This window comes from Plectropomus leopardus, chromosome 20 (assembly GCF_026936395.1).
Source record: "Plectropomus leopardus strain MGB_pleo_1.0 chromosome 20, ASM2693639v1, whole genome shotgun sequence".
NCBI classification, from domain to species: Eukaryota; Metazoa; Chordata; class Actinopteri; order Perciformes; family Serranidae; genus Plectropomus; species Plectropomus leopardus.
This window is the reverse complement of record NC_142195.1, coordinates 8,790,737-8,816,645: the sequence shown is the minus strand read 5'-3', so window position 1 is coordinate 8,816,645 and position 25,909 is coordinate 8,790,737. Positions and strand designations below refer to the sequence as shown.

The 25,909-nt window shown below is 39.6% G+C and overlaps 2 protein-coding genes across 8 annotated transcripts; one reads left to right on the top strand and one right to left on the bottom strand.

Moving 5' to 3' along the window:
- Nucleotides 1-1,287: 1,287 nt before the first annotated feature.
- Nucleotides 1,288-24,580, bottom strand: lrrc8aa (leucine rich repeat containing 8 VRAC subunit Aa). 7 transcript variants are annotated; one of them, XR_015775182.1, is made up of 6 exons: nt 24,444-24,580; nt 21,049-21,239; nt 11,438-13,562; nt 10,705-10,818; nt 10,196-10,290; nt 7,387-9,601 (listed from the first exon to the last, which is right to left on the bottom strand). XR_015775182.1 is itself a non-coding variant. In XM_088071164.1 (4 exons), exons 3-4 carry the CDS (start codon nt 13,550-13,552, stop codon nt 7,097-7,099), a joined length of 2,391 nt encoding a protein of 796 aa, XP_087927290.1. In that variant the 5' UTR covers nt 13,553-13,562; nt 21,049-21,239; nt 24,444-24,580; the 3' UTR covers nt 1,288-7,096. The 7 variants fall into 7 exon arrangements, 4 of the variants coding, with proteins under 4 accessions (XP_087927290.1, XP_042364828.1, XP_087927291.1 ...); XR_015775184.1 differs by lacking the exon at nt 10,705-10,818 and having other exon boundaries at nt 7,388-9,601; XR_015775183.1 differs by lacking the exon at nt 7,387-9,601 and having other exon boundaries at nt 10,201-10,290; nt 10,705-10,787.
- On the top strand, nt 23,902-25,716 carry dnlz (DNL-type zinc finger). Its single transcript, XM_042508897.2, has 3 exons — nt 23,902-24,319; nt 24,476-24,615; nt 25,485-25,716. Exons 1-3 carry the CDS (start codon nt 24,047-24,049, stop codon nt 25,636-25,638), a joined length of 567 nt encoding a protein of 188 aa, XP_042364831.1. The 5' UTR covers nt 23,902-24,046; the 3' UTR covers nt 25,639-25,716.
- Nucleotides 25,717-25,909: the final 193 nt, after the last annotated feature.

The window sequence follows — 25,909 nt, the reverse complement described above, 5'->3', positions numbered from 1 at the left end:
CTTTCTTGTTGAGCATCCCTGATTGACTGAGGGAAAATGCTTCACCATAAATCCCTACATTCTGCAGTTTCTGGCTTTAATAAATTCTTATAGAAAACATGCCTTTAAAACCAAATTGCAAGTCCTGGAGCTATTTAAAATAAAAGCAAAATACACAATTTAAGTTGAATATCCCTCCCCTGAGCCAAATCAAAAAACATAACTCCCTCCTCGGTGCATAAAAAATTACCTGAAGTGCCTCAAATATTTTGCACCAACCCCTCTCCGCTAATAAACAGCAAATGGTCCCTAAACAATTGCAATGAATCCAAATCTTAGGCATTTTTACTTTTATTGCACACTTCCAAATGCTACTTTATATTGTACATTTTACTCCTTTTATTTAATTTGGCATTTTATCAAATGTTAATGCATTGCTATTGATTAAAATGATAACAGAGAGAAATTAAAGCGTTAGCATGTCAGAGCGCAGACCTGATCAGATCGATGGACAAGAGGTGGAACTGATGCAGAGGCTAGTGAATGCATACTTTTAGACCCAGCGCAATGAATAGATAAGCTTCACTTTCAATGTGCTTGATATCCTGCTGCTCCATTTGTACCCAGAGTACACTCTAAGGTCCAAATCTGGGGCGTCATTCATTCTGTGTCTCATGCAAATTGGGCAACCCATTTGTGGACTGACTTATTTCTTTACATTTGCTGAGTTTGGGCTGATGCCAGGTTAGATCTGATAACAGCCCAGCGATGGCAAATTTGACAGCCACAATCAGACCAGGTTATTTGGTCAGATTCTGGGGCATCATTCATCCTGTGTCTCATCCAAGTTGAGAAAACCAGCTGCCGTCTGACATATTTCTTTCGAGTTTTGGCTGATGCTGGGCGAGGTAAATTATTATTATTATGATTATTATTATGATAACAACCAACTGATTGCAGATTCAGCAGCCACAATCATGCTATTTTATTTGAATTCTGACTTGATTCTGGGGCATTATTCATTCATCCCGAGTCTCAGTCAAGTCAGGCTACAGGATGCAGCAGACTTACTTCTTCTGACGTGCCGAGTTTGGGTGGATGTTGAGCCAGCTCATTTCGGTTATCTGGGTAGGGATGAGAGCATCTGACCATGAAGCGCAACCTGTTTTTGCACAACCTCATTTTAGAGCTATCTATTCCACAAAGGCTATTAGTCTTCTTAGTGTCAACTTACACAATGCTTAGGACTTTCCCCTGAAAGAGAAAACATCTGCCAGATGAAGAATTAATTCACTCTTTGTTACAGTATTTGGTGTTAAGTGTTTATTTCATTATCATGTGTCAGAATGGTACAAAAAGTAGGGTCTGAACATTAGGAAATAAAGTTCAGTTGTCCACTGTTACAGACGTCCCGCTTAAAAAGCCAGTGTTCATTCCACTTGGCAACAATTAATTAATAAAGGCCTTGTCAAGTGTGATACAGACGGTGCTGATTAAAACGAGTCTGTCCATCAGGCTTAAAGTTGAAGTTCAACAATGATTGCTGCTAAGGGTTAAGTGGAGTGGCTTTCCTTATGGCTATAATGCACACAAGTTCAGAATTAGCAAACTCATGCTGCAAGATGAAATGGATGTGAACCCTGAACAAAAAGGATCTGTTCAATATATCCCCGATCTACAGACATCAGAATACAGAAATGTGTAAATCGTACATAGTAAATACAATCATGTATTTAAAAAAAAAAAAAAAAAAAGTTGTATACATCAGTAGCGATTAGATGTCAATGCAATCATGGCAGTTTCTTTGAACAATGCGATTTTTGGGTTCAAGTGAAATGGTATCCAACCGTCCAAAAAATGTACACATTTCAGAAATATTACAGATATTAACAATGCGTGGGCACCACACTGGAGGGTCAGCTCACCTCCATTTACAATATGTTAGATTGTCATAGGTTCTTTCTGTTTTGGGCGAATGGTGGGTATCCAAAGAAATAAACTGCTGTAAAACCTCTGTAGTTTAAATGAGTTAATCCTATGTATAAATAAACCAATCAATCATGCTGTTTCACACAAACTACACTACTTAAGGCATACATAACAGGAATATAATTTTTGATATTTCATACTTTAAAGACATTTGGAGGCAACATAAACTTCAAAACAAATCCTTTTTGGCACTTTAGCAAAAAAAAAAGAAAAAGCTTTTAAATTAAATATGGACTATTTAACATATTAAAATGAGAGTGGGCCACTACTAACGTGACTAAAGTGCCAGCATAGGAGTGTTCAAGTAACGAAGGGGCATTTTATTAGTGACTAAAACTTCCTCCTTTTAGTGCTCTGCAAATGGCTGACTGACCTTAGCTCAGACCTTCACCCGATTCACTGACGCTGACACACAGGAAAGGGAGTCTGGCTGCAGGTTTTAGTGTGCTCATCTTGTGACTCAGAGGGAAGTGACTGTCGAGGTCTGTATGGCTGCAGTCACAGCTCTGGAGGTCAGAAAAAGAAGATATTTGCGGATATAAATCCAAACATTAGCAGGAAAAAGTGAGACTCAGAGACATTTGGCTGACTGCAGATATGTTGTGATGCTGGCGTAGACTTACGATTGAACTGAAATGGAGATATGTGTATAGGAATTTTAGCAAATCCAAGATGTTAATAACTTCCCAGTGATGTCCTGAGAAAGATTTCTATGGCACTCTCAAACTTTGAGTAAAATACACTATAATATACCTGTTGTAAGGATAAATTTAAGGTTAAACAAAGGTCATTAAGTCTATTAAGCTGTGACTGTCCAACCTCTATTTACCACCAAGTTAAGGCCAAAAGATATTTGATACATCAACTGACTGGCATTGTTTGAACGTCCTAGTATGACACTGTGGTGCACTGCAGGAAGGAGATTTTTTGTGTCAGCAGCACTGACAACTGCACTGCACCACTACAATGAGACATTACTATCTCATATTTAGCTTGGAATGACGTACGACTTTTCTACAATTTGTCCCTCAAACTATTGGCCAGCTACTGCACTAGAAGATATATTTTTTCATAATGTATATACTGCATTTGGTAGTGTCAAAATGACTTTCCTAATCAATGTTTACCACAGAATGAGAATCTATGTATGTCAGTAGCTGATGATGAGGGGTGTCAACACACTTCACATTTTCAAACTTTTAAACATTTTTTAGCAGATGTTTTTGCGGTCTGTGAATACAGTGTAGGCAAAGCTCGTCCTAACTTATTTTTTTCCACAACAGCAGTTGGAGGACTTTGAGTTGCAGGGTATAATTATTTAGATCGATAGATAAGAGCAGCTGCTGCAGAGGGAGTGAAAGCAAACTTTAAGACCCAGTGCAATGAACGGTTAAGTTTCACTTTCACTGCGTCTGGCATTCTGCTGCTCCGTCTGTGCCCAGGGTACATTCTACATTCCGAGAGGTCCCATGAATAACCGTAATGCTCCAATACTGCTTCTAAAGAATGGGACAGCTCCAAAAATATAAAATTAATACATGGCGCCAGATTTAATTGTGGCGGGCCATCACAAACAAATAAATGTATGGGAAGCACTGCCATGTGTATTCACTGATTGGAAACAACAACAACAACAGGTCATTATCTGCAAAGTGTAACGGAAAAACATGTTTGGGTTCTTTCTTGGCACCACAAAAAATTAAATGAGAGCAGACATATCAAAGTGGAAATGCCTCTTAAAACATTTTTGATGTTAAACAAGTTTATACATGCTGGAAAAACTGAGATTGCCTTTGAATTACTATGTTTCTCTGGTGTAATATGTTCCTTTTTTGCTTTATCTGTGACATTTGCTTACAACTCTAAAGCTGGTTGCTTTTCAGCACAGTGAAGACTGAGGCTCTTCTTTCAGAACAGGAGCAGTTTACTAATGACCCGTTGAAGGGCATTTGGATTCAGCCACAGCCTCAGTGGAACAAAATTCACTTTGAACAAAGGTGTATTATTACTGCTAAACTTCCCTTAAAATTCTTTAAAAAACAAGATAAAATTCAAAAGAAAAAGCTCTTAACAATAAGACCTCAAAATATAGGACTTAAATGTTTCAAAAATAAATACAATAATAAAACATTTCAGTGAATGTGATGTTTGTGATCATTAACAGGGCATACAGCTTGTGAAAGATAAGGCCATATTAACAACAAGATTCCTGGCTGGCTGGTGTAAACATGGCAGGGTTACTTCAAATGATGCTATTAAATCCAAAGTCTTAACAAGAAAAGTGCTTCAAGCAGACAAAGCACATTGCACTAATTTGGACCATGAATGTGGAAATCAAATTTTGCATGCTCTCTGTGAATAAATGTTTTCCTTTGGGTAGGTCGGTCAAAACCAGTTTCCTTCACTCTGTAATTTCCTGTTTGTCCTCAATTTGCTCTTGAGTGGATAAACAAAGTGCTGACAAATATCTAGTTTACTCTGGAGTAAACTGAGCATGATAAATAGAAGGGCTAGCATACAAACAGCTGGGTACTTGTGTCACCAAAAACAACAGTTTTTTTAAACCGCTTTTCCACCAATTATCTCTTGATCTTAAAATTGTTTTCTTTCAGGACTCTTGGAACCTCGGTACAATCTAGCGAACCAGCCGCGTTTCCAACAGTTTTTGAGTGGAATCATGGTAATCAAGGATATGTCGTCAATGTAGGGTGTTACATAATGCAAAAAATGCGGATTGCCTGTGGATTTTTGTTCTGTTATTACATATATCTGCTTTTTACCCCCAAAACAAGCATGAACCGCTTAAACGTCTTTCTCAGTTTACCTCTCTGTTGTTGCATCTCTCCCTTTCCACCCTGCAGAATATGACACATGCACTGATGTTGTCACAGTTTGCACTTCAGGTTAAGAAAAACCTGCTGTTTTTTGGTTCCATCTAAGAACAAACTTTTTGGATTCTGAACCAATTTAGTTTTGGTCCAAAGGCTCTGAACTGCTCAAAAGGTGCAGGTACCAGAATTAAACTGGTTCCATTTTAACAAAAAGGGTATTAGAGACTGGCAGGACCTGGCAGCTACTTAAGACTCTCCTGTCTCACATCTGCACAAGTTCATCCACTCTGAGGTAACAATCATCTGAGGTCTCATAATTCTAAATCATACTGTCTGAGCATAAAAAGTACCATGATTTTTACTTTTTGTGTCAGTCTACATCGTATTCTGGTTGTATGATTAGCATTGTGCAAACTTGCATACGTTTTAATTTAACAGACAAAGAAATCAAATGTGACAGGGAATTTTCTAAATGTTTATGTTTCCCTGTAACTTTAATACAGGGTAGGGATAAACGATATTGGATTTTTCATTTTGGCCAATAACCGATACAGATATCAATATATTCACTTTTTTTTCCTCCACCTAATTTTAGTGATTATCAAGCCTCTTCTGTAGTGGAATTAACATCATATTATGCATAATCTTATTGTGATGTCCCACCAGCAGATGAAGACATAATATACAATGCTTTTTAATGTATGTAATGTTCATTCATTGTGCAAAATAAGAACAATACTTCAACTTAGGGTTCATGTTTTTTAAATGTTCACAATGTCAATAATGATTTAAAAAAATATCGGTTTGTGATATCGGCGGAAATCAGCATGTTTGCCAATTCAGATATTTCATTTTGATGCCAATATCAGCCGATACTGACGACAAGCTGACATTATTGTGCATCTCTAATTCAGGGACAGTCTACTTCCTGTCAGCAGGAGGACACCTTGTGTTACTACAATCTAGTATGTGAAGCAACATACATTTCAGACTTCAATTAAACAAAGGTCACTTGAGATCAACTATTTGACTATATGTTCCATAAGCAGCTTAAAATAAAAGTTACACAAAAACAGCAAATCAATGGCTATGTAAAAATGTGTGGCATTCAGTCACTTATTGGACTTTGACTGCGTCTCACTTGAAAGCTGAACCAATCGCAACGCAGCCTCCTTCACAGGCCCAAACGTGATACCAATGTGTGGTAGCATTTGAAAGTACCATATGATGTATCTTGAAGATAAAATAACTTAACCTTGTTTCAATAGGTGCAATCACAATCAGTCTCAAAAAACACAATACACACCAATAATGCATGTCGTGTTATGTCATATAAAATAAAGCAAAGCCTGTTTGACGTGCCTAATTAAGACATGTTTCAAAAAGCAAATTAAAAAGTGTGCTTCAACCACAGCTCCCACACAGCTAAGAAATCGCCTGCCACACTGACTGATGTTATAAATTAACAGCTGCAGGGTATTTAGACAATGTACTGTAGAGTTCGTCCACTATTGTTTTCTCTGATGTTGTTTCATCAGTTCTCTGAGTTAAGGCCTAAGCTGTGAGATCAGCTGTGGGATGGTCCGTTGATTGTTGGCCATCATGGATTAATTTTGTTCACATAAAAAGATGCCTCTGAGCGTGTTGAGTATACAGAGAGCCTGAAGGAAATAACAGGATCAAACCTTCATGCCTGGACACACTGGCTGTCGGTCGCACTATAATATATTTACTAACATTTGTCAGGTTTGAGCCACATGGGGCGCGGCAAATGTAAGTGTAAAAATTTCAAAACTTTGAGTCTCAAGGCCAAAGGAAGTTCAGGCAAACACTGCTTCGAGCATTTTCAATTTGTGCATGTATCCCATGATCAGCAGAGATGTGATAGTGAGCACATTTAGCTCACTGGCAAGGCTGAATCATGCTAAGTTTTTTTTTTCAGCTCTCTTATGAACAGGTTTGCTTTAGCAAGGTCCTACAGTGGCATGCATATGCGACATCGCCTGCTTGCATCCTTGCAGCTTTATATTCAGGATGATATTACAGAAAAGCCCCATTACTGAACCAGCGTTCATCATCGAGATTATTCCTTGTGATTCACATAAAGAAATCCTTGCAGGTCTTGAAATTTGACATCTCTTGCTTTTATGTGTCCCACCAGGAAGCCCCAAAGCACCAGTCAAACAAGCCATCACTTTTCTGGGCCTGCTTGGCTGACACTGCTGCAAACAATATCACTTGATCATGTGATCTGAAATCAAACCTCACTCCTCTGTAGCTTTCCACAGAAGTTTAGCTCAAGCTTGCTCCTTATCGGCCCTCCAAAGCTGTTCTTTGACTTCCGTTGGCAGCGTGTTGAACAGATCCTCCTCCACCACCAGACTGCTCCTCTTCAACAGCCGACACTCGCCGAGCTCCACCGGGAGACACTCGAGGCGGTTCCCTCTCAGCTCCAGCTGGGTCAAACCGGTGAGTTCCCCGAAGCGTGACGGCAGCGTCTGCAGGCAGTTGTTTCCCAGATTCAGAGTACGCAGCTTCTTGCACTTGAACAGTTCTGGGGGCAAAGTCTCGATCTTAAGTGGAGAGGATAAGAGAAAGGATAATGAGGGGTGGAAGTTACGGGCGAACATGAAGGCTGACTGTTGTATTTCTAATCAATATGCACTGGCAGGTGAGGCTGTGATCTGAGATGTGAGCAAAGGGCATAAAGAAAACCAGAATTACCACCTTGCGGTTGTATGCCTGTGCGCTCCAGTCAAGTTGCACTTACAGTTTACATCAATGTCTGTGAAAACATGGATGCTTCACACACATCTTCCCACAAGCAGCACAAAAGATCTATACAACCAGTTCAGTATCTGAACAAATGTCTCCTCTTCTGCTCCTGAGATATGACGATGAGTAATGGCCAGAGGAGTGTTTTTGTAGAACATTATGATGCCCCAGCAAAGATGACTTTTGGCTTTTTGGATATAAAACGTCATCATTTTAGACATCATAATTAAATATGAGTCATTGAGTTATGGCCAAAAACATGTTTTGTGAAGTCACAGTAACTTCGACCACCAAATTCTAATCATTCTTGAGTTCAAGTGCCAAATTTGAGTAAATTCCCCTCAAGGCCTTCTTCAGACATTGGGTTTACGAGAATGAGACGGACACAAGGTCACAGTGACCTTGACCTTTGACCATCAAAATGTAGCCTTCATGTACTTATTTTCCATCAACTCCTTGACCTTTTTATAATTATTTTTGTCAGTCTAAAAAAACAAATTTCATTTTCATTTCATTCATTGATGTTCAAAGAAATCACATCCTACTAAAACACCCACATGGACACAATATTCACAATTACGCAACTCATTTGAATTGATAATGTGCCAACAGTGTACAAAGGATTTAGGTAAGAGAGGCCATAAAAACACAACAGACACCAGAGGGGTCCCGTTTAATGGAACTATTTTTGGCTGCACATAAACCTGCTGGAACCTATTTTCAGTATACAACCACACAAGCAAACGCAGTAAAACTGCAGTAATAGAAGCCTTTACTGAAAACACATGATCCTGAGTGAAAAACAAGTGTTTTCAGGAAAACTTCTCAGTGAACAGAATTAAATTCCTGCATTGTGAATGACAGAAACAACATTTTGGTATGAAATGAAACTTTAACCGAAGCCAACTGAAGAGATCCAGCCATGGCTGTGATGGCAGGATTTGGCATGGCACTCAAAATATCAAAATTCAGGAGGGTTGAATTAAGGGAAACATAATTTAAGAAATGGAATATGATAAGTAGATTTCTTTAGTGTATAATCACCTGAAAATAAGAATAGTTGTGTATTGGTTACCTTAGAATGAGCCATTTATATTTACAAAGGGAGTGGGTTCTCTTCCACCAAATCTGTCATGTTCCATGTTTCTACAGTAGCCCAGAATGGACAAAGCAATCACTGCCATGACCTAACCAAATCCGATGTCACCATTGTTAACACAACAAAAAACAAAGAACAGATGTTTATTTATTCAAATGTTTGTTTATTTTTCCTTGTAAAGTATATCAAAAAACTTACAAAACATACTTACATGCAATAAATAAATGAATAAAAACAAAATCACTTAACTTATTGTTTTTTAACCAATTCTTCAAAAAGGTCCAAAATTTTTAAGAGTTTGCATTGCCTGGAAATGCTGGTCCTCCTTCTTGGCGTCATCCTCCAGGAACGCCAACAATGCCGCCCCCATCGTCCGCCTCTGTGATGCTACTTCCGCCAAACTATGCAGGATCCTCTTCCTCACATGCCTAGCCACGTCATGGCTACAGCCCCGGGAAGATAACGGTGTGGAATAGCACTAGATAGGAGAAATATCTGGCAAACCAGTGTATCTTGTTCTTGTGGCAGACAGCATCGACGTAGCTGAACCACGTGACCTGCAGTGTACCTCCAAACACCGCAGTCATCAGCATAACGATTGAGATGTATTCGGTGAAAACGAGGTGCCTCTGGAGCTGTGTTGTTTGTTGGCAGGTGGTGGATAGGCAGATGTGGATGGCTCATCATCTGCATCTGAGGTGGTACTGCTACTTATGCCAGGCTGTACAGGATCCTCCTCCTCACACGCCTGGCCCTATATAGTGGCTCCAGCCCCAAGAGGTCTTAGTTTCTTGTTACACAAGTCCATCAGGACTGAGGGCTCAACAGGGGGCCGCCTCCCATATGGCCTCATGCATGACAGAAAACCATGGCCAAGTGGTTGTGGTGGCATCTCCATGTCGGTCTCCTTTTGTGGATTTTTGAGCTCCTGGAAGATATCAAACAAGGGATTTACCAGTGAGATGTACACACACTGAAACCACTAGAATGTGACGCATTATGTAAAATAACAACATTCACAAAAGCTTTATATGGAGGTGAAGTGAGCTCATAATAAACACAAAATTCCATGTTTCATTTTCACTTTAAGTTGTCCCATTTCTTCCTCCAACCTCATCAGCCCTATGATTTCCCTGTAGGACAAATATGTCAACTTCTGGAATCCCTGGTATGATTCCAGTGACAAGATAGTTATGTTCAATATTAGTAGAAGGGCATCTCTCATTGATGTGACAGTACCAGATCATTTTCAACTGTTTAACTTCATTACTCAAAGGGAATATTAATAGCATGGTTTATTCCATATCCTCACAGGTGCCATTTAACTCATGAGAGTCTTGCAAAGTGATGGGAAGAGCCTGAGTGAGATCACTTACAATCAGCCAGTTGCATAATAGATCTAATTACTGCCCAACTATATTTAGTAAGTATGTGGACAATGGTGATAGTGAGACATTGCATTGATTATCACACGGTGCAGCAAAATAACAGTGACAAATCAAATATTAAGCAGTGAACTCACCCCTCAGGCCTTCTTGGCTGTATGCCTCTTTTCAGTGAAGAGGTGTTCATTTTCGGACCTGTATTAAATTAACTTTGCCTTGTCTTCGTCTGTCCCTGTAAAATGAGACAAATTTCATACCAGTCACTGAAGGGCATCCTACACACCATGAAACGCGTATTATTTCAATCACAATTGATGATGGGCTCTACAAAAAATGTGTTAGCCACATGAATTTAAGTAATTAATTACCATCCTACCATAATATCCTCCTAACGTGTGTGTATACCTACAGCATCCCTTATTTATCAGACCTCGGAGGTTCTATAACATTTGATACCATGTGTTAGAAAACACCTCCTAACACGTCAAAGTAACACATTTTCCAATAAATAACTGATGCTGTATAACACAGATGTTAGGAAGGTGCTGTTTTGACATAACCAAATGGGTTGTGAACACAACACGTGTTGCATCAAAATAACAAAACATTTCAAAGCACGAAATAACTTTAAATAATGAGCACTTACTCTTGTACTGTTTCTCCGCCATCCCATTCAGATGAGGCAGGTGGAGTTACTCCTCAGAGCAGAAATAACAGCCTTGGGATGATCTTCAAGATGGCGCACCACAATGACTTCCGGCTCAAGCAAGTGATGATATGTCAAATAAGAGACCACCATGTTTTGCTCTGTAGTCGGCGTGCTGCGCTTGATCTTTTTCTTCCTCTTTGTATTTATTGGCAGCTCACAAACTTACCTCAAAACTGTATCACTACATACTGTACTGTGTGTAGATGCTGCCCTTAATAAGGCACTGAAAGCATATTGGCTTGAAATTATCGGCTATAATTTCATTATCGGAAGAATACATATTAATATAAATTTCCCATTATAGGCCGATTATTTTTCAGCATGACATATATCATGCATCCCTAAAACAGACCAAGATGGTATCAGTGTTTTCAACTCAAACTTCTGCATGATTTCAAGATGAATGTACAGCAAAGTATCTGTTGATCATACACAACTGCGAGTCTCTGCCATGTGGTTATCTATAAAGCCATAATTCCCAACCTGTCTACCAAGATATCGATAGTTATAAGCGCTGACCTTTGTAAATACCTTATCTGGCCTTTGAGCTAATCTTACTCACACATGATAGAAAGACAGAGGGGATTACCTCTCTACGAACACAGGGAACGAGAATAAATTTTCACTAAGACACATAGACAGTAAAATTAAGAACTTGTTTGCCTCTTACCCTGTTTGCTGTCACAGCGAAGTACTGCAGGTTCTGCAGGAAGCCGACATCAGCGTGGATGCTGGTCAGATTGTTGTGACTCAGATCTAAGAAGCGCAGCTTGCGACAGAAGAAAAGCTGGCTGGGGATTTTCTCGATCTTGTTCCTGTTCAGATACAGCCTTTCCAAGTTGGTGAGCGTTCCGATCTGAATAGGGATGTAGGCGATCTGGTTGTACCACAGCTTCAGGCACACGAGCCGGTGCAGGTGCTGGAAGCTGATGATCTCCTCGATCGTCTTCAGATTGTTGTCCTTCAGGTCAATCTCCTGCAGGTTGTGCAAACTAAAAATGGAGTGTGGAATGCGTTCGAGGTCGCAGCGAGCAAGCTCAAGCTCGGTCAGGTTGACCATTTTCTTCAGGCTGTTGAGCACCATCAGCTTGGTCCCCTCGTTGTTAATGGAGAGCTTTTGGAGGTGCACGCCCACATCCGTCACCACCTGTGGCAGCTTGGTCAGGTTGCTCTTCAAACGAAGCACTTTGAGCCTTTTGAGCTCCCGAAGCCCGTCGATGACGATGTAACGATTGTTCTCAGCGCTTAGGTTCCCGGTTAGGTGCAGCTCGCTGAGGTTCTTGAGGCTGTAGATCCACAGCGGGATCTCCTTGATGTCTGTGAACTTGATGTGAAGAGACTTTAGGTTCTCTCTCAGGAAAGCAAGAGCTGGAGCCTCGATTTTAGCTGGTGTGTGATAGAGCCACATCTCCCTCAGATTGGAAAGCTGGGCGATGATTGGTGGGATAGTTACATCCGGGATGAGCTCCAGCTTGAGCACTTCCAGCTCAACCAGATCAAATACAGTGTCTGGGATGCCGCTGAGCATGAACAGATGCAGCTCCTGCTTATCCTGGGAGTTCTTTGTGATGCGCTGCTTCAGCTTCTCCAACGTCCACTCGTTGTTCAGGTTCAGCTGCCTCAGCTTGTTCTCGCTCACCTCTGACAGAAACACAGCAAAGCGCTTGGAGTAAAGAGGATCGTACTGATCTATCATGTGTAGCATGAAGGCAAAATCGTTCTTCAAGTCAGGGATGTCGCTATAGCTGCTTTCCTCGCGGATCGATTCAAAGGAGTATCGTTTGAGGGAGCGGCTGACCATCCAACAAAGAGTGTACATGCAGATAAGACCATAAACCACCACCAAGCTGATGTAGAAACAGGCCAATATCTTAAAAAGAGTGGCTAACGGGTGAGCACAATAGAACGTGCTGTAACCGGTTAGTTTCTGTATGTTCACTGTGCACACCACACTGAACCTGATGTAGTGTACATAGTAGGCTGTGTAGCTAATTATCAATATAAACTTGATTACTTTGATGATGGTTTGACGTATGTAAAGACGGTATACTATGTCACCCTCCTCTACATGGATCCTGAACTTCTTCACCTTCTCAAAAAGGGCTTTGGCTTGCTCTCCTTCCTTTTTATCTAAAACTCCAGTTTCAGAGCGATCTACAATTCCTTGTTCAATTCTGGACTTTGTTCGTTGGAGCATGGGCACGCTAGCTTCAACATCCTCGCTCACACATGAAGCCTTCTTATCCATCGAACCGTTCATTTTCCCATGAGGCTTGGGGTCGCTCTCCTCCACCACAGTCTCAGACAAAGCCCTTGTTGTCCACGGGGAGTCGAAGCACTTGAGGAGGATGGAGACAAAGTGCTCCAGTTTAGAGCTTGTGCGGGGGAACTTGAACCAGAAGTTGCTGCAGGCCAGGAAGATAAGGGTGTGGAGTAGCACCAGATAAGGGAAATATTTGGCAAACCAGTGGAGTTCGTTCTCGTAGCACACTGCATCGACATAGTTATACTGATGACGGTCAAGGTCATACTGAATGCCTTTGGGTTCCGGTGCGTAAGCGGTGCTTACATTTGGGACGGGCATGGTCTCGCAGGACTTGTTGACCACCCACTTGCAAGGCAGGCAGATCATCTTGTCCTGCGTGACCTGCAGCGTACCACCGAACACCGCAATCATCAGCATGACGATTGAGATGTAGTCTGTGAAAACGTCCCACCATGGCTTCAGGATACGGTATGCCGGCTGGGTGTCAGCAAAGTACCGGAGCTCTGTGATGGGAATCATGATGGTTTATCTAAAAAGACAGAGAAAAATAGGTAATCAGTTGGTGACATGGCAAATTGAAAACTTAATGGACTGTATTTTGGAAACACTGATGTGTTGGGAGTAAATGGGAAAACCTACTGTGTTTGGTTGCCAATGAATTAAAGCTGAAACAATTCAATCTACAATCAATCAATTTGCCAAATGAAATTGTGTAAAATACAATCCCAGCGAAATGTTATCCTATCAGTTCCCTCAATCTGTGCATTTAAAAGGCTGTAATAGTGAATATAAGATTGGGAAATGTCTTGATCTATGATCTTTGAGGCCTGAGAGTAAAAGCTGCTCCTAGGCAGGCCTGGTGTATCCAGTATCTTCTTCCCAACATTAGCAGAGAAAAAGGCTGTTACTGGCTGGTTGTTATCTTTCATGACTCTTCTGGCCTTATTTTTGCAACATCTCATGCAGGGTAGAGCAGCACTTATAATATGTTCAGATGAATAAACCAGTCTTTTTATTGCTTTGCGGACCTGTTCGGTAGGTTTCCGTACCAAGCAATGATGCTATCTGTCAGAACGTTCTCAATGGTGCAGGAGTAGAAATACCTCAGTATTTGAGGGAATAACTTGAATTTCCTCAGGCGTCTCAGGTTAAACAGTCTCTGCCTTGCCTTTCTCAAAAACTGAGTCAGTATGCAGCACCCAAGTCAGGTACCAAGGCACTCAAAGCTATCCACTCTCTCCAGCAACAAACAGTTGATATCTATAAGTGCAATTAGTCAATTAATCGAATAGTTGATCAACAGGACATTAATCAGTAATTAATTTTTAAGCATCTATGCCAATGTTAGTTACAAAAAAATAGCAATTTAAAGTGCTTTATGTGTGTATTTTAAACACAACTTAAGAAACAATTAATGATCATTTTCATTCCCAGTTACTCTGATTTTTATCTCAGTCGATTAATTTTGTCTATAAAATGTCAGAATCTAGTGAAAAACACCGATCAAAATTTCTTCAAAAAAAATCTTCAAATTAGTTGCACTAAATTAGTGCAGTTCAATATAGCTACCTGTAAAACTATGACCTCCTGCTCTTTTTACATCTCATGCAGAGGAATTAGAAAGAAGTCTAGTTTAACCTTGTTGAGTCCTGTTTCCAAAACACTGTGCATTTGGTTGCAGTATATCATGCATGTCATTTTTTAAAAAAAAAAAAAATGTATAGATGACACAGATAAGCAATTTGGTCCTGAACTCATGATCATATATGCAGCCCAGTCAGCATGATTGAGGCCAAGTAGCACATGACTGGCAGTCATTGTAGAGTCTATTGTGCATCTGAGACATCCTGAGCATCTTGTACGTGTCAACATAACACTGCGGTTCTGAGACTGCAGAGTAAGCTGGAAGCAAAAGGACCACAGATCCTGACACAGCATGCATGCTCACACACAAGTCACCGTTTTTTCATCTATCTCCTGATGAGCAGTGATTTCCCTGCACAAACATGTTCACGACACAATGAAGTTGTAAAAGCCCCTTCTTTAAGGCTAATAGTTCTAAATGTCATTTATAGAGGTCAAATCGCACTTAGACATGTAAAAAACAAAACAAAAACATGAATGACTGTTTCTATTTTTTCTATTTTCACTGCCTCAAACAAAGATTAAATAATCAGAATCAATGGCGATACTGAACAACTACTTGAACTTTGACTGGAAAGCTCTCAGCAAAATGACAACGTAACAAAGAAACCTCCAAACCGAGAGACTGTCCCAAACGTCCATTTATACTGGAATACTGTCAAACCGCAACTACGCTACTTCCTCACACAGTAAATGTGTGAGTAATGCAAAACAGTCAGCAATCTAAGCATTTTTTTTTCCTTCTGCAAGTTGTTTCAAGCTTTATGTTAACACTAGACTAAGCTGTTATCTTTGAGTATATCCACATATAACCTTCTGATGACTTTTCTTTTCCTATTCCAAAAATGTATCTCCCTGTCTGCTTAACTCAGCCCTTACTTACAAGAAGAGGATGAAAGAGGATAGCTGGTCAAGTGGTCACAAAAAAAGCCTTGTTTTATCCAGTTCAAACCAGAATGGTAGTACAGTCTCTGTGGGCCTCCTCTGTTAGGTTGCTGCTTTACTTCAGAAATCACAGCACAAAAGCTGCCAAAACACCTCTAACTGATCAGTCACACAGTATAAAAAACAACAATCTGTGGCACCAATGCAATTTCCATTTCACTGTGGCAACAAATTCATTATAATACATGTAATATATTGAGGCTAAAGTTTTATATAAAAAGATCAACAACCTGCTCACATTTTTATGTTTCCTGTGTCATATACATATAGCAGACAAGCTTGAGGCAGGCGCGTTCCCCAACGTAAACTATGTAGATAATGGCTCATCACATGACAGCACTGAAAAGGTAATGTAAACTGTAAAAACAATTAGTCATGTCTTAAAATATAAGTTTTTGAAGACCCTCGCATACCATTCCCGTAAACATACGGTCACTGACATCTTTAGAACATCCAAGATTTTTTCCACAATATCCTCACGCAGGACAACAAACAACAACCTGCAAGCCCCTTATCTTGTCACACTGCCCTTCTTCCCTCACTACTTCTCCAGAGTTTAAACCAAAAGCTCATTTTACGCTGCCTGTTTGAGGTGGGAATATAACGCTATTAGGATGCCTCGCCATTCTGTATGAAACAAACATATAATCGCAGAATGGGGAGGACAGATTTTTCTCGCCTTTTCTTGCAACAGAGGTGGCAAGAGCGCAGAATAAACTTCTGTGTGAAAGGAACAGCCGGCAGAACGGGATCGTGGGCCAGATGGGTGTGACATTTGACAACTGTTATGTTAGCGACACAGCTTTTGAGATTTAAAAAACAGCTAGCAGCAGTTAGCAGTTGTGCTGCAACAACAAATCGAAAAAATCGATTATAATCGATTATTAAATGTGTTGGCAATGAATAAAATTATTGATTTGTTGTATTGTGCGATTATTACGTCAGTCGCTGTGTCACAGGACTGTTTACGTCACACGCAGACAGGAGAAGCCGGTGTTTTGAAGAGGCATGGCGGAGGCAGAGAGAATGTTTCATACAAAAAAAAGTTTGGGAGCACTTCACGTTATGCAAAATAAGGAAGTATGTTAGCTGCAAAATATGCAAAAGTGGCACCGCAAGGCACACAAGCACGACAGTTATGATGCAGCATCTAAAACGAAATCAAAAGTGAGGAGGAGGAGAGCTCAACAGCAGAGTAAGTCTCGACAAAAGAATCATGTATGTTCAGTCTGAAAGTGAGGAAACGTAACAGTATGTTGTAAAAGCTGTCCACATTTAGTTTTTGAATTGTTTCATATTTGATTTTATGCCCTAGCAATTATGCGATTTTTATGTGCTAGTTGTTATTTATAATTTAATATTATTTTGACAGCTCAGGGATGTTCAAGCAACCACCTGTTTATGCACTGTACTTTTAGCACTTTTGTTAATTATAATATGTTTTTGAACAAAGTGATGGGGGAGAAAAATATTTATTTTATTATTATTTCTGTTTTTACTTTTTGAAATCCAATTAATCGATTAATACATTAATAATTGGTTGCAGCCCTAGTTAGCAGCTAACTCAAAGAAGAACCGCATTCAAAACTATCTGAAAATTGAGAAAACAATGAGGCCCGGGAGCTCCTTACCCTCCACGCTGAGGACAATGGTAAATGATTATTATTGACATGTTATGCCATTGTTTTTGTTTAGAAAGTGCTGCCAACATGTATGTTATATGTCACACTAGAGTCTGACGCTGGTGTGTTATATGTCACACCGTTTTTGCTTCCGCAATGCCAGCATGCTATCTAAAAATCACATGATGCTGTTGTCATTTGGATCTGTGTAAAAATGCAAAGGCGGTGTAAAGAAGGGAATTCGTTGCAGCCCTATAGCTTGACATCTGTGTAAAAGATTTCTCCAATGTGGTACTAAAACCAGTAGACGATTTGAGGTGGGAGGCAAGAGGGGGACACCATCCCCCTTGCGTACATACCCACTTCAACTGGCCTCAAAAGTGAGTGCGCTGAATACTTTGTATGGCACTGAATCACTGAATCACAAGTTGTACATTAAACTGGGATCTGTCATCTCTGTTAAAAATAAGTAAATCACCTGCTGACTAGAGCTATCTGATCACCCTAACTACTATTAGATAAGTACAGTGCACTTAGACTAAAATTGAAACTGTACTTAAAAAAAAACCAAAAAAAAAAAACCAAAAGGTCAAGACTGGAAAATGAAGCAACTCTGCTGTTGGCTTCCTGTTTGTAGCCTTATCCCGGTACATTTCTCCTGAATATGTTCCTTGAACAGAGCTGCCTTTGTGTAGGCAGTCTTTGTGATGGGCTGAAAGAGGTGCGGGCGAACCTCACTGCTGTGAGAAGCAATATATTACAGAGTCAACTATAATTTTCCTCAAGGATACTGTTGAGTCTCAACTCAAACTACAGTCAGACACAAGAATAGAGAAAGAAAATCCTGACTGGGATGTCTCTTTGCAGTTTATACTGGATCTTCCTTTTCAAAAAGAGAAGAAAGTAAATAGAAATGTGCTGCCCTATGTTGAGAAAACTGATATACAATGGTCTTTTTTTGGGTGAAATATTTTAACAAATACTGACCTGCATGTAAGGGAAAAATGCAACCATGTCACCGATCATTTCATATGGACAATCTGTTCCTTAGTTGATTCGTAAGTTTACACTGGATTAATCTGCAAATATTTTGATCAGTATTGTCATTTTAAAGCAAAAAGACCAAACATTTCCCAGTTCCCACTTGTCCAATAATGGGATTTGCTGTTTCTCTCTGTTGTAAATCATTGTGCATAAAATATCTTTGGGGTTTTGACTGTTAGCTAAACAAAACAAGATGTTTGAAGATGTCACAATGTTTTTAAAGAATTTGATATCTGGCTCCTTTTCATATTAAAAAAAATCGTTTTCTGACATTGTGTAATGTAAATTATCAACTGATGGTCAGGAAGGTATGTGGTAGCGACTGATAATAAAATAGTCGGCATTTGCAGCTCCAGCGCTCAACCTTCAATTCAAGAAAAAGCAATGCACTGTTCCAACTTTTTTCTCAATATGATTCTGATACTTAAACTTACTCAGGATATTTCTCGGTACCTATAGTGGTGAAATGATTAAATACGAAAGTATCTGAATGTCATTATGAATATTATGAATATTAATAAGTGTAGAAATGTATAATATAGCATAATCATGGTTTGGTATTTTTGAAAGGCCTCAGAGTCCTTCATTGTCTGCAGACAGCACGTGAAGAGGCTCCAGTGTGTCTGAAGGTTAAGATACTTACGCTGAGGGCCTTCTAGAGGCTCACGCTGTTAAACAGCTTGGACTGAGGCTTACATGACAATTATTTAGACTCCTCTAAGACAGCTTGACTACTCGTGCTTCTGTATGATGTGTGAGATTTTATGGATGGCATGTTATTCTATGACTTTTTTATGGTTTCTGGACGACATACTACACTATGACTTTTTGTATGATTTTTGACAACATGCTATACTGTGAAGTTTTTGGTACCACCATGCACACATGCTGTGCCAAGATCTGATTTGTGTTGTATTAAACATTTTAAGTAAAATAAACTGAGGCCCATCGAGTTTATTCTGTCGTTATCAAAATGAAGACTGACCAAGAGTACACGTTTTTTTGCCCAAACACTGGGTAAGTGAAGAATTATTTTCTTTTCCTTTATCCTGCCTTAAAACAATGGAGACTACCTCGATTGCATCTGTCTCACGTTTTCATTTCCTTCCTTCATTACTGATCTGTGAGTAAGAGGAGGCCTCTATAAAAGGGGTCCAAAAGCTCTTAAGAATCCAAAACGCAAAAAATGTAAAGGTCAAAGAACACCTAAAAAAACTACAGGAAAGAGTAAGGGAAAAACTCGTGCCATTGTACCAGGAAATTTGTGCCACTGAGTCAATCAAAAAGTTGATTCCATAGACCGAATCATCATGATGTCATGCTGATGACAACCATTTCCGAGCAGACAACTGGCAATTAATTTGATGTGCGGAGATATGTGAAATCTGCAAACGTGTTTGATGTCTGATTGAGCATCACAACCCCCGCCAAACGACTTGTTTCACTATGAAGATTTGATCCATTCAGTCCGATAACACTGGGAAAGTGTAGAAGATCTGCTAGATTAAATCATGTTATCCCCATTTAAGCTAGCAGAGCGCTGAACCGAAAGAAGCCAGCTTGGCCTGCGGAAATCTCTGCTGCACTTGTTTTATTGGCCCAATGATGCGGAAGCAGAGCCAAAAATCTGACTAACTTTATATGCGGTAGTTGAGCGTTTTTGGCTTTAAGCGCCACTGAGCAACTTTCATCTGAATTAGCAGGGCGCTGCCTTCAACACTGTAGCCAGGTCTCTGAACACATCCATGCCAAAACACGAGATACTCCCTGGTCTGCAAAAACAAAAGAAGCAGTGAAAACAGTGTTATCACTGCCTCTGATCTCAGCCCCTCTGCCAAAGCCTCGAACCGTAGACATGCGAGTGTGACATTAGGAGCTGCAGCAGAGGGGGCACTGATTTCAGTCTTGACCAGGTCTGACTGGTTCAGACTCACAAAAAGCTACTTTCTTTCTCTTCACTGATGATGTCATAATCACACACACACACACACACACACACACACACACACAAATACATTTAAAACAAGGGTCAAGACCATTCAAACCTCTTTACGCAGATGTTCATTACATACTTTAACTAATGTGATCAGCTATTCAGCCAATATTGATTCACCCCTTACCAGAGGACTGCAATTATGCTTAAAAAAAGTTACACAATATAAAACACACCAATCAAATAGGCCTAAGCTCTTACACAGGCTATTACAGGGAACCTATGTTTTATAGTATCATTGCAATATTTATGTCATAATGTAGACACAGTGAGGAAAGATTTATACACTATGAATTCAACAGTATACCTCAAAATGCAAATATACCAGGCTGTCATTCACAATTTAACTATTACAGCAAAAGCAGACGCATTTCATTGAGATACAAAGCAAAATGTATATCAAATATATGCATTTTAAATGACCGCTTACTATCCCTGAGTTTAGTCGCCAAAACTGTGTGTGTCATATGTAACACCTACCAGAACAGCGTTACCTCGCCGGCCCTCAACAGCAGACCAAACGTTACTGATATGACCGAAAATGTCTCATTAGCTATTCATGTGGCATTACGAGACACAATAACACGCTGTCTGTCTCAGAGAGCGACCTTTCATTAAGTGTCTCTTTACCACAACAACAGTCAGCGGAGACTGGACGGGAAACGCTGTCCAGTTAGCACGCTGCGGCAGTCAAAGCTCACAGCTCACTGTAGCTCGTCAAACACATCAGAGACAGAGGAGGACAAAAAAAAAAAAAAAAGACACACCTGTTTTATTAAAGATGGTGTCTCTCGCCTCCGCCGCACACGGGTGACACATTTCTCAAACGTTTCTCAGCAGCTGTGTCTGCTCGGACACCGGGCCGGAGCCCTGCACCACAGTGACGGAGGACAAAAAACACACGAAGGCACGAGCCGAGGGGTCCGCGGGATCTCACGAACACAACTGCTGCGCGAACCTGCCGGAAATACAGACAAAGCCGCTGTCAAAGTAAAAGCACGGAGGTAGCGTAACAAAGTGTGAAAACTCTTATTTATCCATCCATCCATCTATTTATTTATCTATCAGAAATCATACACCAACTTCTTAAGATATCCATTTCAAAAAACAAAGAGAGGACTGTTCCTACTAAGTAATAAATGTTGGCTTAAAGTGAGGTCTTGTAAATAAAGAGTAGATGCCCCATGTAAAAATGTATTGCGCTGAATGTCAGATAGACTACCATGGTGTGATATTAAACAAGCAATATTTGGACATCTTACCTTTTAAGGCTTAACCCCACCTCTTTGTTATTTTCTCTTCTGTTCTTGCTTCAAGTTAAAATATTCATTCTTTCTTAGTTTATCTTGAATGACAGTGAGCCCTTTGCTGGTATCCCTCTTTGTTCAGGTTGTAGGAATTAGTGTGAAATCAGTAACAGAGGAATGCAGTGTGTAAACTGCATGTAGACTCCTCACACAGGGAGTGTGTCAGCGCTGGGAAGCCTCCTCCTGTCAGGCTGACTGCAGCTCCCCCTGAACAAGCTTGTCCAACGTTTCCGGGTTAAGCAACACACCCCTCAGTCACCACCAGCTCATTTAAGATGTTACATAATCTCCTTTTCCCTCCAAAGCATTGGCTGACCATGAGGCGATGATAACCATCTGTACATACATTAGTGCAGTAAAATTACAGGATCCTGCCTCAGATGTATATTTGAGGTTGGAAGGAAAATCTAAGAATCTGAGAGGTGATATTAAAGTCGTTATGTCAGCCTATGGTGGCTGTGTTTAAAGAAATCACCAAACAAGGATGTTTACTAAAAACGTTTTTACGGATTTTATCCTTGAAGATGAACTTGCACCATCTTTATGGGTGAAAATAAACTTCAAGCAAACTAGGTCATTATTCTTTTGCAGGACTGCCTCCACACACTCTGAGCAGACAGTCACAAAATCAAAACAGCCAATAAACGGTGAGGCTGATCTGACATTTACCACCAGTATGGCATCCGCTGCAGTGAGGACTATTAGAGAGAATGGAATTATGATGTTCATTGCATTGAAATGATTCACATCAGACACTTAGACACAAATCTTTTGACTGCGATTAAGACATTTACAGCTGACGGGGCTGTTTATTACTGAGATGGCCAAACTAAATTGATCAGGATGTTGTGATGTCTTCTGTTGTTATGGAGTGGGTCTGGATAATGCCCGGTTTCTGGTTCAGCTTATTTATTATTTATTATTACTTATTATTTATTCTGGCTTATTTTTTTCCCCTCTTATTTCGCCATGATGACCTTGGCTCTGCCCCCACATGCCCTCTAATTTGCTGATCATATGTTTGTATTAAAAATTGACAGTAATGCCTCCAAATAAAATATGTACATACAGTATATTACACATATAATCACTCTGGGTCTAAAATAAAGCATTCTCAAAATGTGACTTTTCAAAAAAAGAAGTCTCTTGGCTCAACCTGTTCCCAATAAGTTAAGCCACATAAGGGTAAATCTTACACCCTGTTCTTTTTATTTCTCGTAGTTGTTCCACTTTAAAGTCATCCCGTCAATTTGCTACCTGATGTACCGACTTCACATTTTGTAAGTTACCTCTTACACTGCTCTGTCCAATACCACAAATACTTCCGTTCATAGAAGTGTGGCATGATGGTTTTTGGTCTAAAATTCAAAATGTCACATCATTTTGGTGATTAAATGTAAGAATACAATATAGAGTAACAGTAAAGTAATAATTATCACAAGGGGGTCACTGGCTCGACCCCCCCCCCCCAGGCCTTTTGGCTCAAATTATCCCATTCATGTCACAAACTTGTATCATCCAGCAGTTTAGAGCTAAAATTATGCTAAAAGTATAGCTTCATATTGTGACTTCCTGCAGTACTAACACATGTACATTTTGTTTTTAAACTTATGTGTCATTGTTCAGACACAGGATTCGTTACTTCTTTGACATTTAAATAAATAAATACAATAAATTTTTTAAAAAACAATGACACTAACAATAACAATAATAACACTCACAATAACAGCTTTTTAAAAAATCTTAAAACGTATCTTTTTACTTTAGACATGCTTTTGCATTATGCTTCGCACTTTCGCACTGCTGTCCCTCTTTAAAATGTATTAAAATGTATTTTCTGTAATTTTATGCATTTTATACACTCCATTTTAGCTTTATTTTTTATAAATATTATCTAACTGGGTTTTATTTACCATCTGATGGTATGCATTCTATTTTTATCCTTTTTTTTTAATCTTACTTTTACTTGTATTATCAACTGGGTTTTATCCATGTGGAGATGCATTCTATTATTTTCTGATGTTATTATTGATGTTACTCACCAAAAATTTGCGGTCACATGACCAATTTTAGACGGTTTCCTATAAACAAGGTGTGGTTCAAACCGCCCCACTCTCCCCTATAGTATTTTTCCATCAAGCAGATCTCAGAAACACTAAACTTTATCACATAATTCACTTTCACTTCTTTTCTTTTGTCTGTTTAGAGATATATTCGTTTTACGCAAACCTTTCGCACTTACATCCACTGAAATGTCACCACAACGCTAAACACTTTTAATAATAAAAAATAAATTCTATTATTTTGAAATGACACTATACGTGATGTCATCAAGCCGCGACAAGCGTTGACGAAATCAGGAGTAATGTTTATGTCGCCACATACTTAAACGTTAGCGGTTAGACTGTTTTTGCGCTCCTGTTTTTGATATATTGCGTTTCCCTGGTTATTGAGGAGGATGCAGACTGTCGGCCGCTTGTGTCGGAGTTTACACGCTCGTTTGACGCCCTCTCGACTCTGTGTTGCGCTCAACTATCGTCCTGACAGCGCCAGACAAAACCACCGGAGAGGTTTTCGTGTTTTGTTAGCAGATGTGAAGGACAGATGTGAAGCGGACAGATGTGAAGCTCGTGTCAGCAGCTGCAGAGTATTTTCAACTTCACCGAGTATCAGAAGTGACGCTGTCGGAAAGATCCAGCCCAAACATTATCAGCTGGTTTACACGTGCAAGGTACCAATACCAAGTTAGGGACGTTGCTTTTGCTTTGATTTCATCAGATGTTAGAGTTTCTGAAACCCCAAAACATGTTTATTGTCTTGGTATATTTGTATGTGTCGTGACATGAGTCTTTTACCTGACATGCAGGCTGTGTCATTTTTTTTGCAGGTTTGCTCCACGAGGTCCTCACAGAAGATATCCAAAGTGGCTTATCACAAAGGAGTCGTGATCGTGACATGTCCAGGATGCGAGAATCACCACATCATCGCTGATAACCTCAACTGGTTCTCTGACCTGGAGGGGAAGAGGTTGGTGATGTGTAATTTTGTCTGAAGAAGAATTATAACCGAGTCATGCATTACACAGTGGGACCGTTTACAGTTGAAAAATAAACTCGTTAGTGCACTCTGGTGGACAAGTTCTGTAATAGCAGCTGTGTGAAAATTACTTAAAAAATATTTTTTGCAACTTCTGGTCTGCGATTTCTTGCTGCCTTTATACTATTAGCAGACATGTGCACAGCTGGTTTTTAACGCAGCAGCGACATTTTTTTTTTTAAATATTTAAGTTCAGACAGATGATGAGGAAAGTGGAACATGCACATCATTGGGAGGTATGAGGGGAGACAGATCCCAGATTTGTGTAGAGCAAAGGCTGTAAGTAAATGGGAATCACAGGGAAAAATTGATACAGAATAGTATTATGATATTTTGCGTGGCGATATTGTATTGATACACGAATGCCACGTGTCAATTGATTGTTATATTAATTGTTAACATTGCAAATACAAAATAAACTAAAATGACTGAAGTTAGATTAAAACTTTCTAATTGAAAAATCAAACAGATGTAATCCTATTGGGATATGACTTGCAGTTGAAAAGTGGTAATCATTTGCAATATATGTAATAGTCAGCATATTAACATAAACATTTAAAATTGCAATAACATTGCATTATAAATTGAGTATTATGCTAAAATTGTATTATGATGTGGCTTCTGCTGATTCCCACCCCTACAAAATACTTGTTACATTGACAAGCAACACCTCTGCAACCCTTTGAGCATGTCCAAGGAGCACACATTGTTTAAAATGCACGAGAGAAATAAACATATTTGATTAAGCAGTAACTACTGTACAATGTAATTCTCATGCACTCTGCTGCTTTACACTTTAGAAACATCGAGGAAATCCTCGCTGCCAAAGGAGAGACTGTGAGGAGGATAGAAGGAAGTGCTGCTTTGGAGATACTGGCGGATGAATCCAGCAAAGACGAGTCACAATGCAGCGAAGACGCAGAGACATCAGACCGAAATCCAGAAAAACCATAATTCTATGTTTGTATTGTATGTATTTATTTTAAAATGTTTATATTTCATTCCATAATAAAGACACATCTTTTAAATGTGCATCGTCTCTTTGATGCTGAACCTTTTCACAGGAGACTTTAAGTATTTTATTTGTTGTCATGGATTCTTAGCAGGGAAAAGGGAAATGAGTGAGACTAGGTTTTGAGAAAAATAATTCAGCTGAGAGACTGTACGTTATTTATCATAAGACGGATGTGACTTATTTTTTGTTTTGTCATGATCCTCCCTGAAG

Excerpts from the sequence above, each read along its gene's own strand:
- lrrc8aa (XM_088071164.1), bottom strand. The coding sequence starts at position 13,552 with ATGATTCCCATCACAGAGCTCCGGTACTTTGCTGACACCCAGCCGGCA. Across the intron at positions 7,373-11,437 it reads TCGCTGTGACAGCAAACAGG|ATCGAGACTTTGCCCCCAGA; the intron begins GTAAGAGGCAAA and ends TCTCCACTTAAG.
- dnlz (XM_042508897.2), top strand. The coding sequence starts at position 24,047 with ATGCAGACTGTCGGCCGCTTGTGTCGGAGTTTACACGCTCGTTTGACG. Across the intron at positions 24,320-24,475 it reads AGCTGGTTTACACGTGCAAG|GTTTGCTCCACGAGGTCCTC; the intron begins GTACCAATACCA and ends TTTTTTTTGCAG. Across the intron at positions 24,616-25,484 it reads TCTGACCTGGAGGGGAAGAG|AAACATCGAGGAAATCCTCG; the intron begins GTTGGTGATGTG and ends TTTACACTTTAG.